A 14771-nucleotide genomic window follows, 5' to 3' on the forward strand; every position below is an offset into this window, starting at 1 on the left:
TCCGCCCCTCTCCTCGCAGCTCGTCCAAGGGAGCGGAACTGGAAAAGAGGGGCGTGGCCAGGCACCGCCTCTCTGACGCTTTTTAAATAGCGCCGCAGCTGTTCTGCAGGTCGGAAGTTGTAGTTCTCGATCCTGGTGCTCTGACTTGCACAGTCGCAGAAAAAATGTTGAGAGTAGTGGTTACCTATCTGATCGTTGTGAGTGCCCTAGAGGCGCCTGCGGTGCATGCTGGGATATGTAGTCTGCGCCGAGTTTAACACGCCTAGCTTAGGATGGATGGGAAACTCTAAAGGGCCTGAGGTGGACCAGTACCTCCGACCTTGGCGTCTCAGTAAGGTGCTACTCCAGGTGACGTGTCTACTCCGCCCCCAGCGTGTCCTTGGCAACGACAGCTCGTTTTGCCGCCCCCCAGCGGTGGCCGGGGCACTGAAGTTTGCGCCGATGGGCTCAGAACCTCCAGCCAAGAGTAAAGTGTCAAGTTCCTGATAGCGGCTGCAGATGGGAGCACTTGCTCCGCCAGGTGAACGAGAGGGTTAAACCCACAGAGACCGTTCGCTGCCACTTCCTAGAATGGCACGAGCTAGTGGACATTTCCGTTTCCGGTGCTGGATTCCTGGGTCCCGAGAGTCTTCAGCTCTGGTTGTGCTTGTGAGTTGAGTGGTTGGTATCTAGGAAACGGGACGCTCTTCCGGCTATGGAGTCGCGGGCTCCAGAAACTGCAAGGGAGGACTCCGACGGCGCCGAGCAGCGGGGGAACCGGTTGTCTGGATCCCAGGAAATCCCAAGGTCCTCCTTTGTTTGCGGAGTTGTTTCACACAAGCGGCCCTTGGTGTCGCCGGGGCAGCCGGCCGCCTGGGAAATGATGCTGGGCCTGCGGTACCTACGTAGGTCAGTCTCTGGCCCTGGGGAGAGAGAAACTCCTGCCAAGACCAACTCTCCTGCGGTCCCTGGAGCCTTCGAGTGCCAGCAGTGTGGACTGACTGCAGCCTACCTCCCCGATCTCAATCATCACCAAAGCAGCGGCGGTGATAAACCCTACTGCTGTCCCCAGTGTAGCAAAAGCTTCCGACGGTGCTCACATCTGGCTAAGCAGCACGGGGTACACACCGGCGAGAAACCGTCCCTCTGTCCCCAGTGTGACCGTTGCTTCAGCCTGAGCTCTAACCTCATGCGACACCGTCGCTCTCACTCAGGCCTCCGGCCTCATAAGTGTCTAGAGTGCGAGGAGCCTATTATTGGCCGCAGCTCGGACACCGGCGGGGGCACATGGGCGAGAAGCCTGATACTTGTGCCGAATGTGGCAAGACTTCTGTGTTAGCTTCAACCTGATCCAGCACCAGCGCACGCGCACGGGGGTGAAGCCATACAGCTGCGGGGGACTGCGGCAAGCGCTTCAGCCTCAGCTCCAACCTGGCGCAGCACCAGCGCTGCCACACCGGTGAGAAGCCCTACCTCTGTATCTGGTGTGGTGACCGTTTTGGGTGCAGCTCTTATCTGCTCAAGCACCAGCGATCGCACGCGGAGGAGGAGCAAGAACTTCACCCACAGCTCCGGCTGCCTAAGGCACCAACTCACCCACAGTGGAGAGTGACCCTTCAGGTGTCCTGAGTGTGGCCGTGGCTTTAAGGAGCTCACCCAGTTCACCAAGCACCAGCAAGTCCACATGGGCGAACGACCCCACGCCGGCCCAGAATGTGGCAAAACCTTCTTCCACAGCTCCAAGCTTTTTAAACACAGTGCTCACACACAGGCAAGAAATAAGTGCACCAAACTCAGCTGCAGCAAGAGTTTTGTAGACAGTTCAAATCTGCTGCCGCACCAACACTCCCGCGGGCCAGAAACCTTAGGCTTTGAGCCAGTATGACAGAAGCTTCTGCCAGAGCTCTCCCCTGCTCATCCACCGGGTGGCGCACCGCGGAGAGAAGCCCTCCGTCTGCCGGCAGAGTGACAAGGCCTTTGCTCCCAGCTCCCTATCTGGGCCAGCACCAGCGGACGCACCAGGGTGGCAGCCCCTGCCAACACCCCTGGCTTAAGTTGCAGCCCAAACTGCAGCTCTGACTTTGATGCAGTCCTTCAGGAGACTGAGGGGACTAGAATTTCTCAGCAGGCCTCTTCTGCTCCTCCGGGGCTGCTGATTTGTGGGCTGAATCAGGGAAGCCCAGGCTGGAGGAATTGGGACAGAAAAGTTGGGCATGTTCTCTGAGGCCCTGGAGATGGGACTCCGGCTGGAGGGAGAGTTTGGGGATGGACTGAACTGGCCAGGTTGCTTTAAGATGCAAAGCACCTTTGGCAGCTGCTGATCAGATCCCTTCACAGGTCCACGGAGTGAGGGGGCAAATTACGCAGGAGCTGTGGCCCCCTCCGCCCAGAAGAATGGGGCCAGATGCCAGGCAAACCCCCATGAGGAAGACAGTGGAGAAGAAGGAGGTCGGGGAGGGCCTCACCTCCAGAGGGGACCATAAGGAAGGGTGTGTCCTAGCACAGGGCTCAGAGAGGTTGAACTTGGGGACCATTAGGTGAGCTCAGGGGTGTATGATCTCTTTGAAAGACAACTGTCTACAAAGTGAAACTGGTGGGGCCCAGGACCAAAGCAACAGACCAGGAAGCCTGGTGGCATTTCTAGGCAGGGGCAAAAGACCAGACGTTGGTCATCTGCCCCTTCCTTTCCTTTAGCCTCTTTCCTCGAAGGTTTCCCAGGTTTTTTCTCTGATCCCTCAAAGAGGAGAAAATGGTGACAATCTAGTGTGCCCAGACACTGGGGACTGGACATAGCACTGTAGTTTGACCATTGGGGTGGGCTGCCTATGTAAACAAACGTGTTTCTGTTGGTAAAACAGTCTATGGGAGCCAGAGGGAGGCTTCTCGAAGCACAGCACAATGTTCGCCCAGAGCAGAGGCTAAGCTGTGAGGCTCTGCTGTCCTCCCTGTAGCCGGCTCTGTTCCTGGGAGGGGCACGGAACGTAGCCCTTTTGAGGTTGGGGGAGGCCTGGTGCCTGCCCCAAGGAATCATGAGACCCACACCTCTGGTGCCTTGTCCCAAAAGCTTGCCTCTTAGCAGCTCGGTGCATCTAGAACTGCACCGCAGAGAATAAGGGCCGAAGGGAAGGGATGTGAGCTTCTAGCACAGAGTATCTCTTCCTAACTGCATGACCTTGGACAGGTCTGCCTCTTCTGAGCTTCAGTTTCTTCATCTGTAAAACTGAGGGTGATGTTGCCTCCCAGGATGGTAGTAAGCTCCCATGGGATCACTGACTTGAAACACCTGGGTGGAGGAAGTAACTCAGCAAAACTCGTCTGCCAACTCTGCTTGCCAACCCTGTCACTGGGGGTGTCAGTCTGCAGGCATCGCACCAGTGCACTTTTTGCCTCCTCCTGAAGGTTACAGAAATGAGTGAGATAGCCCCAGTCCTGGGGTAGCATGGTGTCATGAAGGAGATGGACCCGAACCCAGTTCCGGCGCTGGAGAAAGGGCATCACTTGCAGCGAGTCTTAAGAGGCTTCGTGAAGGTGCATCTAATGGATGCCACTTGTCTCCTCAATCTGGGTCTGTGATGAAGGGAAGGGTTCTGGAATGTTCCCCGTTGTTGACACCATTTCAAAGAGCACAAACCAGGGTTTGAGCGGGAGGCCTGAGCTGGGCACATCCGTAGTAAGCACTCAATAAATGGATGTTATGATCAGCTCCTGTTTATACTCTTACTCGTGGCCTTGGGGCCTCAGCTTCCTCAAAGCTGGATTCTGTTCTCTGCAAAATTGTAGGTGCAGATGGTCGTGAGGTTCATGGTGGAGATGGGCATGGGAGGGGGATCTGTTCGCAAAATCTCTTTCCATCAACTGAAGCTGGTTCTCACCTTAATGTAAGTAGCCCTGCGTTCCATCCTCTCAGTTGTAGAAACAGGTTCTTCCTGGAGCAGGGAGGCAGACCGGACCTTGGAAACAGGAACTGGGGTTTATTCAGCCTTTACTGTGCCCTGAGCTGGGAGGGAGGCAGTGTCACTGCCCAGGCAGGTGACCAGTGTTCAGGGCAGAGACGGTAAACACGTTAGTTTTGGCCTTCACGGTGTGTGTGTGTGTAAACTATTGAGCCAGCTTTGTGTGTGTGTGTGTGTGTGTGTGTGTGTGTGTGTACACACATGTGTGCACTTGTGCAGCTTGAGGGATCTTAGTTCCCTGACCAGGGATCGAACCCATGCCCTCAGCAGGGAAAGGAGGAAGTCCTAATCATTGGACCTCCAGGGAATCCCCATGAGCCAACATTTCTAGATTGTGATGTGAAATCTCCCGATTTAAATTTCTGGATTGGGGTTTGGGGAAAGGGGAGAGGATCAGAAAATTCAGCAACACTGGTTCTCTCCAGCAACAGCTCTTGACAGGGCCGAGTAATGTCTGCCTGGGACATGGACAGTCCACACTGCTCCATGCTGTATCCCTGAATCAGTGTGTTTCATTTGTATTACTTGCCTAACTGCTACAGAAAGGCGTTTGGGGGTGACCATCCCCACCTTACACTTTCATGGGTGACCAAGACTCTTCATGCAGTGGAGGCAGTTTCTCTTTTTCGTCACCCGTTCCTGCCCCCTCCCCCAATCATTTTTTCTCCTCTTCCCTTCTCCCCTGAATCCTCTGTCTCCGTATCTGAGATATCACCCTCCAATATTGAAACTCCTTTCCATATCTGCGAGGGAATAGGGACAGAGCTTACAGATTCAGCAAGGCAAGGCAAACCCATGTGCCTTGGTCAGAGGGTGAGTATGGGACCCTGTGAGCCTCGTGGGGGAAATCACCCCTGGCAGACATCCCTGGAAGGGCTCTTTTGGGAAGCAAGAAAGTGTGGAGACACCCAGTGGGCTCAGAGGGAGGGGGAGTCAGTAATACCATTTCCCCTGGACTGGCTCTGCTTCTGCTTAGTTCTGGACATGAGCTCGGACTCCATCCAGTTCTGTCTCTGATCTCATCCACTCCTGGGATCCAGGTTCCACGTCTGAGCCTGGTGGGCGATACAGAGGCTGGTGCTGTGTATTGGGTGTGCCATAGGCTGGCAGCTGGAGTCCCGCCCACCTAGAAGCTCAACAGTGGCTGGCAAGTGCTTTGGATGTGCACTGGGGATGGGAACAGCACCGCAGCCCCAAGCCACAACTCCTCCCTCCCTCCCTTCGCTAGTCACATTGCGGGAGAACAGAAACTCTATGTCTGCTGAGTCCCTGCATCCCACATGAGACAGGGGCAGATCAACTTTAGGAAGGGCTGATCACTGCCCGGGTGATTTGCCGATTCTCTTCCGTAGGATTCAGGATACCCTGGCCCTTTCTCTTATTTCCTCCCAGTTCAAAATGCTAACATCGCTCTGTATTCCTAAATAATGTGTGTTTTCTAAAAACAAGGACATTATCAAAGTCAGGAAATTATCGATGCTCTAGTACTATCATCTAATGAACGGACCTTATTACACCAGTGACCCCAGTAATAGACTGTATAGCAAATGAAACAAAAGCGTGTGACTGGGACGCCCAGGGGAGCGAGCCCCGGCCAAGGTGATATGGCTTAACGTGGTGCGGTGACATCTAAAAATCTCTCGCTTGAGGGAAGACCGCTCCTAGCCGTTTCCTCTCACATTCTAATTAGGGACTGGGATGCCGTTTCTCCGCGGTTCTCTGTGGTGCGTTCATTGCTCTGACCGTTTCAGCCCATCTTGGGAAGGTTGTGGGACAGGTGGGCGATTTGTGGGGAGGTGCTAAGCAAGCAGGGCGGCCGTGGCTGCAGCGCCCCCTGCCGGAGACTGAGTAAGGATGCCCGGGACCTTCCGCATCCGGGTCTCGGGGTCTTTGGGGCGAGGGGGTCAACGCACCTCCTTTTCCCAGGTCACCTTGCGGACTACATTTCCCAGCAGGCCCGGCGGAGGCTGCCGGCCCTGGAGAGTTGGCGGCGGTTCCCTCTGGGTTCTCCCATGTGGAGTAGGGCCCCTTGCCACGCAGCGGGTGGCTTTCCTTGAGCTGGGGACGAACAACCTTAGCTTATTGCACCCTCGGGTGTCATGCAAGAGACACGTGGGTGCGGGGTCTCCGTAGATAAGAGCTGGCGACGATCAGCCGCCCGGGCAGCCGCCTTTTCCCGGAGCAGGGGGGCGATTCTGAACACTCGCCTCCGCCGAGCCCCATTGATGAGGCGCGCCTTGAGCCGACAGCACATGGGTATTATCAGGGGCGGGATGAGCACCTCCATGGCCCTTTTCAGCTTCCCACCCTCCATTCTCTTCCGGGAGTCTAGTTATTCCATTAGCTCATCTCCCAGTAGTCCCTTAAGCAACTCCAGCTCCACCCACTTTATAATCCGGGCATCTTTCTACCGTTCCAGATGTTCAAGCTGGTTTTAGAAAAGGCAGAGGAACCAGAGATCGAGTTGCCAACATCCCATGGATCATCGAAAAAGCAAGAGGGTTCCAGAAAAACATCTATTTCTGCTTTATTGACTATGCCAAAACCTTTGACTGTGTGGATCACAATAAACTGTGGAAAATTCTGAAAGAGATGGGAATACCAGACCACCTGACCTGCCTCGGTCAGGAAGCAACAGTTAGAACTGGACATGGAACAACAGACTGGTTCCAACTAGGAAAAGGAGTACGTCAAGGCTGTATATTGTCACCCTGCTTATTTAACTCATATGCAGAATACATCATGAGAAACGCTGGGCTGGAGGAAGCACAAGCTGGAGTCAAGAGTGCCGGGAGAAATATCAATAACCTCAGATATGCAGATGACACCACCCTTATGGCAGAAAGTGAAGAAGAACTAAAGAGCCTCTTGATGAAAGTGAAAGAGGAGAGTGAAAAAGTTGGGTTAAAGCTCAACATTCAGAAAACGAAGATCATGGCATCTGGTCCCATCACTTCATGACAGATAGATGGGGAAACAGTGGCTGACTTTATTTTTTTGGGCTCCAAAATCACTGCAGATGGTGATTGCAGCCATGAAATTAAAAGACGCTTACTCCTTGGAAGGAAAGTTATGACCAACCTAGATAGCATATTAAAAAGCAGAGACGTTACTTTGCTAGCAAAGGTCCGTCTAGTCAAGGCTATGGTTTTTCCAGTAGTCATGTATGCATGTGAGAGTTGGACTATAAAGAAAGCTGAGCACCGAAGAATTGATGCTTTTGAAGTGTGGTGTTGGAGAAGACTCTTGAGAGTCCCTTGGACTGCAAGGAAATCCAACCAGTCCATCCTAAAGGAGATCAGTCCTGGGTGTTCATTGGAAAGACTGATGTTGAGGCTGAAACTCCAATAATTTGGCCACCTCATGCAAAGAGTTGACTCATTGGAAAACACCCTAATGCTGGGAAAGATTGAGGGCAGGAGGAAAAGGGGACGACAGAGGATGAGATGGTTGGATGGCATCATCGACTCGATGGACATGGGTTTGGGTGGACTCCAGGAGTTGGTGATGGACAGGGAGGCCTGGAGTGCTGGTGTTCATGGGGTCACAGAGTCTGCCACCACTGAGCAACTGAACTGAACTGAACTGAGCTACTGTTCCTAAGGTCTCCAGCCGAGTACTGCCTTCACCCACCACACCCCTCACACCGACCTAAACACCCGCCTTCCGTCAGGACCCTCTCTCTCTCAACTTTCCACAAGGCCACTGGGTACCCCCAGCCGGGAGACAGCTATTTAGACTTAGATGGTTTGGTGAAGTTAAATTTTATCATCATGTGGCATTGAATCCAGCTACTGAGAGCTGTGCGCACCCGAGTTCAGGACCATGATCTTAGTTTCTTAATACCCTGGACCCGTGGCTCAGAAGGGAAGCACTGCAGTGAGGACCAACAGATACTCCTTTAGTTCAAAGGTTCTCAACCTTATGTGTGTGTTAGTTGCTCAGTTGTGTCCAGTTCTTTGCGACCCCATGGTCTCCCGTCAGCCTCCTCTGTCCATGGGATTTCCCAGGCAATAATACTGGAGTGGGTTACCATTTCCTTCTCCATGGGATCTTCCTGACCCAGGGATCGAACATGGGTCTCCTGCACTGTGGGCAGATTCTTTACAGTCTGAGCCACCTGTATGTCATTGTAATCCCCGGGTGCAATGTACGCAAAAGAATTTTGCAAAACTTCTGGGTAATTCTATTGTGCAGCCAGGGTTGAGATCACTGCTTTATCTCCTAGGGCAGATGGGTGGGGCCTGGGATGGCCAGAAGCACTGGGCCAGGCACCTCCAGCTGGGAGCAGCCTCCACCCTTTATCCCAATGTGGTTCACAAATCACTGTTCACATTTTGTATGTGTCCCAGGCTGTGCGAAAAGGAAGCTCTGCCCTGTAATAAGAAATATATTTGACAGCCTTATGTAAGGCAATTGGGAGAAAGGCCAAGTAGGAAACAAACTAATCCCAGCAAGGGGGAAGGAAAGCCTGGGCTAGATGGGGAATGTAATGAGTTTGTCAAAAAGTTCGATCAGGTTTTTCTGTAAGATGGTACGGAAAAATCCTGATGATCTTTTGGCCAACCCAATAGGAGGAGACAGCTGTGATAGTCACAGAGTAATGGATTAAGGTGGCTAACTAGATCAAAGTTCTTGCAAACCTGTGACACTTTTAATTGTCAGAAGAGCTGACTACACTGGCTATGTCCCTGCTGACTCAGGAGCATTCCCAGCGCTGCTGAGCTTTACCTAGGGCTCCCAAGACCATGAACAGGCTAGAGTCATCAAGCTTGGCTCAGGCTCAGACATGAGCAAATTGAACTGCAGCCGTTCATGTTTTTATAAGAACTTCTCCCTTATGAAGATCAAAGGCCCTTGCCTACATGGGGCATCAGCTATGCTCCTGATGATGATTCCTATGTGAGATTAAAAAAATAAGCTCTGTGCATGGTGTGAAGATGCTCATTCCAGCATTTTCTATAGTAGTGACATATTCCAATAATAAAAGGGATGAATAAAATGTGGTCTTTTAAATGAAAGAATTGTATATAGTCATTAAAATATCATGATAAAAGAATATGAATGAGCCAGAAAATGTTCATGAGTTAAAAAAAAGAGTGCACAAGGACTTCCCTGGTGGGGAAGATTTTGTGCTCCCAATACAGAGGACTCAGGTGTGATCCCTGGTCAGAAAACTAGATCCCACAGGCCACAGCTAAAGATCCCGCATGCAGCAAGGAAGATTAAAGATTCCTGGGGCCGCTACTAAGACCTGGTACAACAGAATTAAAATTAAAAGGAGTGCACATATTCTTTTTGGAAAGCAAACTTAGACTCATCTTTTGCTTGGGGTAGTTTTCTCTTGTTCAGTAGCTAAACTGATTGTAGAGTCTAAATATGAAGGTGTGTTGGCAAAGCCTGAATAAACATGCTGAAGGAATTAGTGCTAAACGTGCTGAAGAAAATGTGAAGGTATTAGTGTTAGAATTGGTGGAATTATGGACAAAAGGGAGTTTCTATTTCAAAATTGTCCTAATGAGACAGGCATTTGTAGCAGAGGAATTAGGAGGAAACTCTCTTTGAGCCAGAACCTTTGGGTCCTGGTTCTGCCATTTATCATATGAATGATCCACGAGCAAGGTTAAGACCTTTCAGTGCCTCAGTTTAGTCATCTGTAAAGTGGGTAAGCCTCTCTCTCGGTTAATTGTCAGAACAGCCCCTGGTCCATAGTAAGTACTCTGTAAGTGCTAACTATTTTATTATTTAAAAAAATACATATTTATTTGGCTGAGCCGAGTCTTAGTTGCAGGACGTGGGATCTTTGATCTTTGTTGCACTTGTGGTATGTGTGGTATATTTTATTTTTTTAGCTGTGGCATGTGTAATCCTTATTTGCAGCACGCGAACTCTTAATTGTGGCATGTGGGATCTAGATCTCTCACTCTGCATCGAGCCCCTGCCCCCTGCATGGGGAAACGTGAAGTCTTAGCCATTGGACCACTTTGAGATTGAAAAGGAACAACTTCTCTCTGGTCCCTCAGACTTCACAGTTTACAAAAGGATTTAGAGAGGCGGTAGGCAAAAGTAAGTTACTGAAAACCATATCTTCTTGGTATGGACAAGCATAATATTAAATGATGTCTCAACATCAGTGATAAATGACTTCCCTTGTGTTTTATAAAAATTATTTGTTGGTTTTCCTAACAATGTGTTGTTAGCATAAAAAAAAGTCCAGTTAGCTAGTGAGAATTCAGACTGCACAGAGATGCCTCACAGCATTGCCCATCGCATTTCCAGGCTTACTACCCGAGTCCTTGATTCTTCTTTCTCCCATAGCTCTGCAGCTCCAACTCAAGTGCCTTCAGGCACCACATCCTTTTTATTTTATTGATTTATTTTTTTGGCTGTGCTGGGTCTTCAGAGCAGTGCTCGGGCTTTCCCTAGTTGCAGTGCTCAGGGGCTTCTCTAGTTGTGAGGTGCAGGCTTAGTTGCCCCACAGCATGTGGGATCTTAGTTCTCCAACCAGGGATCGAACCCATGTCCCCTGCATTGGAAGGCAGATTCTTGACCACTGGACCACCAGGGAAGTCCCCATCCTTTTTGTTCTACTCAGGGAAGATTTCTCAAGTCCATCCTTTCCTTGCTGTTGCCAGTACTACTACCTTACATGCCTATTGCTGTCATCACCTGCCTGGATTATTGCAAAAGACTCCTCATCAGCCTTCCCTGCATCTAGTCCTGTGTTCTGGTTCATCATCTGTATAATCCACCAATGACAGCGCTCCCTTAAACCCCAGGCTCCAACATCAAATCTGATGTCACTCCCCTGCTTCAAAGCATCTGTGCCTAAGCCCCACCCCCAGCGTGGGCCTGCACAAGAGTCAGATGCTCCAGCACGGACATCATAGATCCTCACCCTAGCTTTGCCCCACCTCTGCAGCTTTACTGGCCTTTCACACCTCCATGCTTTTGTACTTATTTTATTTCTGACTTCCCAGAATGCCCTTCCCCCTTTTCTGTCACCTAAAGTCCTAATTATATGAGCCCCAGCTCCACTGAAAGTTTTCCCAAACTCTCCTATCACACTCAATGTGGTGTCTGCTTCAGCGGCATTAGGAATCATCACGACATCAGGTCACTTGTCTGACTTCCCCAGAGTCTCTGGCCTAGTGTGTGGCACCGTAGGCGCTCAATAAATATTAACTGAATCAAGGAATCACTTATGCCAGGACTCAGGTTCTTTCTTTTTAATTGGCTGCACTGGGTCTTAGTTGCGGCAGGCAGGATCTGTTTAGCTGTGGCATATGAATTCTCAGCTGTGGCATGTGGAATCTAGCTCCCCAATCGGGGCTCAAACTCAAGCCCTCTGCATTGAGAGCTCACAATCTTAGCCACTGGACCACCAGGGAAGTCCCCAAACTCAGATTCTTCTATCCTTGTTTTCTTTCCAATGTGGACACACTTGGAAAGTTAACCAAAGTGACCAAGGAAGTGACCACAACTAATTAAATCTTCCCAGTCACTTTGCCTGCCAGTCAATGAGATCGTGGTTATTTCTATAGCAATAACATAGAAAAGCAACTAAAAAGTGCCTCTTATTTGGGCCCAGTGCCTTTTCCCCACACATCTGTGTTTAGTTGCTCAGTCGTATCTGACTCTTAGTGACGCTTTGGACTGTTGCCCACCAGGCTCCACTGTCCATGGAATTTTTCAGGCAAGAATACTGGAGTGGATTGCCATTTTCTCCTCCAGGAGATATTCCCAACCCAGGGATCAAACCCACGTCTCCTGTGTCTTCTGCACTGCAGGCAAGTTCTTTACTCATTGGGCCATCCAGGAAGCCCAGCATCTGTAGTAATGAGATTATCACAAATTGCCAGGATGGTCTCATCAGTTTCTGCAATAGGTGTACTTGAGCATGTGCGCCACAAGAGGGCGACAACAGCAGAGGATGCTAGCAGCCCTTGGGCCATTGGCCCAGCACCAGACAGAAAAGCTCTTAGTGGGATCTTCCAGGGTGAGACTAAGGGATGGGAATCCCCAGGGAATTGTTTGGTGATGACCAGCAAAACTCTGAGGGGAGAGAGAGGCACCTAGGACCTTTTCGGGTAAAAATACTCTTCATTTTTGTTTTTACCAAGAGCCATAATCTTGAGTAGGGAGGGGGTTTAAGAGTTGGACTGAGTGTGGACAAAGAAATCAAGTAACTGTAACAGGGTCCCCGTCTTCTCAGGAGCAATTCCAAAGTCCAACTGGGAAAAAGCGACTGTAGGAAGAATTCCATTATAGTTCAGTGAGGGCCCCAGAATAATTTAGCAATACTATATATAACATTTAACTGTTCAACAAGTTACTAAAACTTCCTCTGTTACTTTACTTAAACTTCACTGAGATCATTTAAGGTACAAATTATTATACAGTATACACCTGAAAAAAACCTGAGATTCAAAAGGACACTTTATTCATTCTACAAATATTTATTAAAGGCCTACTCTGTGCCAATCACTGGGTCTAGAGTATTGAGCAAAATAATTCCCTCCAACTATAAAAAGAAAGGCGTATTGTACTTTAAATGTCCCCTTACCAAAATAAGAGGCACAGTAAAGCAAGCTGCCTGGAGAGAAAGACCTCTTGCCAGTCAGGCCTCATTTCAAATATAGAAACCCCCTAAAAATAGCCACCCATTCAAGGGACTCAACAGGTGATTGGCAGGAACAGAGGGGAGGGGAACCGAGGCCTCACTGAAGGAGAAGGAAAGGACAGTGCCCTTGTCCCCAGCTTCTGCCATCGACATGGCTTTGCCTCTGAAGTCCTTGAGTCGGGGCTTGGCCAGTGCGGCCAAGGGAGACCATGGTGGGACAGGAGGTGAGTGCAGCTGGGGCCTGACCCTGTGGCTTCCTGACCTTGTCCCTCGGTTCCCCCTCACCCCCTGCCCCTGGGGCCTTCCAGCGTCCTGGCGACCCTCCTATCTCTCTCTCACCTCTGGCTTCCTCCCCCACCCTCTGCTGCAGCCCGCACCTGGCGCTTCCTGACTTTCGGGCTGGCGCTCCCGAGCGTGGCCCTCTGCACCCTCAACTCCTGGCTCCACTCGGGCCACCGCGAGCGCCCGGCGTTCATCCCTTACCATCACCTCCGGATCCGCACCAAGGTACACCGACCTCTTGCGGACGCGAGCAGGCGGGTGAGCCAGGGGATGGGGGACCCCCCATACTGACATCTCGCTCCCCTTCCCTCTCTCTCCACAGCCCTTCTCATGGGGAGACGGCAACCACACTTTTTTCCACAATCCCCGGGTCAACCCTCTGCCCACGGGCTACGAAAAGCCTTGAGGCTTGGCTGATGCCCCCAGACACAATAAAATTGTGGAAGCTGTGTGTCCGAGGCTCCTTGGGGACCACGGGGAGGGGCTGGTTCGAGCTGGGCGCATGCGCACAGTGCAGTGGGTGCTCCACGTGCTCTTCCGGAGATCCTGACTCCCCAGGGACTCCAGGGAGCATCCTTGATGGACAGGTAGGAGATAGCCCCTCCCCGTTCACCTATTCATGATTAAGGCTCTAGGTTGTAAAAGGCTTTCACATACACTAATTTCTCATGATAACCCTGAGAGCAAGGTATAATTTCGGTTCTCTTTTCTCCAGAGGAGGAATTTGAGATGCTCAGAGATTAAATGACTGAAATTCAGGGAGCTCACAGAGGCCCGGTGGGAACTCAGGGCTGCAGGCCCTGAAGTACCACGCGTTGCCTGACACGCCCTGAGGGCCTCTCTGAGTTCCGGCTGTGTGGAGACAACAGTGATTTCAAACAGATCTACAGACCCATGTGAGAGGCTTCTTGAGCTAATTCTGGATTTGGAATATTTCAGTCATGCTCTACACCATCGTTCACGGGTCTTCTGTATTATTTGGGGGAAGTGAGATGCTTCTTTTCTGGAAGTCTGATTCTCCTAGCTTCCGGGGACCCCGTTCAAGAGTTCAAGCTCTGGATATTTCATTCACCTTCTAGGACAGTCAGCTCACTTGTCATTACCAGGGAGCCTGAGCGGAAACCCATGACCAACACACACACACACACAGAACTACTTTTGGCCTCCTCTCCTAACACTGCTTACAGTGCACTTATGCTCACAGGTCCCAGTCAACTGAGAGAGTAAGAAACATCTCTACCCACGAGCAGCCCCACCCTCCTAGAACAGCGCTGAGGTTCCTGGACTTGCGCTCTTCCTTACAGCATAGTTATCTTATAAGCATCCTCATTTAATGTGACAGTTCTTATACATAAGAGAATTCACGTTGGCATCATGCCCGCTTCTGTGAAAAGTGGGTCATCACTGAAGAAGTCTGGTGGGTATGGGAAAATATAAAAATCTTTTGACCCCTTGGGAAGATGACTTGGCACCTGGTAAGTTGCTCGGGCCTGTCCCCACAGAAGTTATTTCCCGGGAAGTGGATTGGTAGGTGAAGCCAAGGTCAGCCAATGGGAATAGACATAAATGAGAAAGTGGATTATTCGGACAAAGGTAGATCTGGGGTCTCATGGTGGATATCTTCCCCGTTGAGTGCAGTGTTTTCAGGCTTGTTATCCATCATTTCTTTGTATTGACGTTTGAAGAAGCCACACTATGAAGGGAAATAAATCAGAAAATCTGGATAAGAGGGCAGAATGGGAAGTTGGGAGTAGGAGGAAGCTGAGACAGAAGGGAACTAAGTGGCCTTGTACTTGTGTGTTAGGATACTTATGTGAACAACAGCTACCACTGACTGAGTGTTTGCTGTGTGCCGAGCTCTGATCTGTACACATCATTCATAGATTCTGCATACGCTGGCCTCTTGTCCTGTCTTGTTTCAGCCATTCTGTGAT

At 50.6% G+C, this 14771-nt stretch overlaps 2 protein-coding genes, 1 long non-coding RNA gene and 1 pseudogene across 5 annotated transcripts in view; 3 read left to right on the forward strand and 1 right to left on the reverse strand.

Moving 5' to 3' along the window:
* The first annotated feature begins 650 nt into the window (after positions 1 to 650).
* LOC147345077 (uncharacterized) lies at positions 651 to 1967 on the forward strand (annotated as a pseudogene).
* Positions 1968 to 5872: 3905 nt separating this feature from the next.
* Positions 5873 to 9000, forward strand: LOC147345078 (uncharacterized). Its single transcript, XR_015154527.1, has 2 exons — positions 5873 to 6188; positions 6352 to 9000. It is a non-coding gene; the product is annotated as an uncharacterized LOC147345078 (long non-coding RNA).
* A 3353-nt stretch (positions 9001 to 12353) lies between these two features.
* The window catches only part of LOC147345079 (integrin alpha-D-like), a 29746-nt gene continuing 27328 nt past the window's right edge, over positions 12354 to 14771 (reverse strand). For all 3 annotated transcript variants that reach the window (XR_015154522.1, XM_086374788.1, XM_086374789.1), the window contains one exon: positions 12354 to 14530. Coding sequence is in view for 2 of the 3 variants with exons in the window: in XM_086374788.1 (XP_086230914.1) it covers positions 14417 to 14530 (114 nt within the window). In the remaining variant the exon portion in view is untranslated. The remainder of the gene's footprint in view (positions 14531 to 14771) is intronic.
* COX6A2 (cytochrome c oxidase subunit 6A2) lies at positions 12655 to 13288 on the forward strand. The gene is made up of 3 exons (XM_086374809.1): positions 12655 to 12779; positions 12926 to 13062; positions 13160 to 13288. The coding sequence occupies exons 1-3, from the start codon at positions 12707 to 12709 to the stop codon at positions 13241 to 13243; spliced, it is 294 nt and encodes a 97-aa protein (XP_086230935.1). The 5' UTR covers positions 12655 to 12706; the 3' UTR covers positions 13244 to 13288.

Source organism: Bos grunniens, chromosome 25 (genome assembly GCF_055505025.1).
Source record: "Bos grunniens cultivar Pamir isolate PY7600 chromosome 25, Bosgru_T2T1.0, whole genome shotgun sequence".
NCBI lineage: Eukaryota > Metazoa > Chordata > Mammalia > Artiodactyla > Bovidae > Bos > Bos grunniens.

Coding starts and splice junctions, on each gene's coding strand:
- COX6A2 (XM_086374809.1), top strand. CDS start 12,707: ATGGCTTTGCCTCTGAAGTCCTTGAGTCGGGGCTTGGCCAGTGCGGCC. Junction 12,780..12,925: donor AGACCATGGTGGGACAGGAG/GTGAGTGCAGCT, acceptor CCTCTGCTGCAG/CCCGCACCTGGCGCTTCCTG. Junction 13,063..13,159: donor ACCTCCGGATCCGCACCAAG/GTACACCGACCT, acceptor CTCTCTCCACAG/CCCTTCTCATGGGGAGACGG.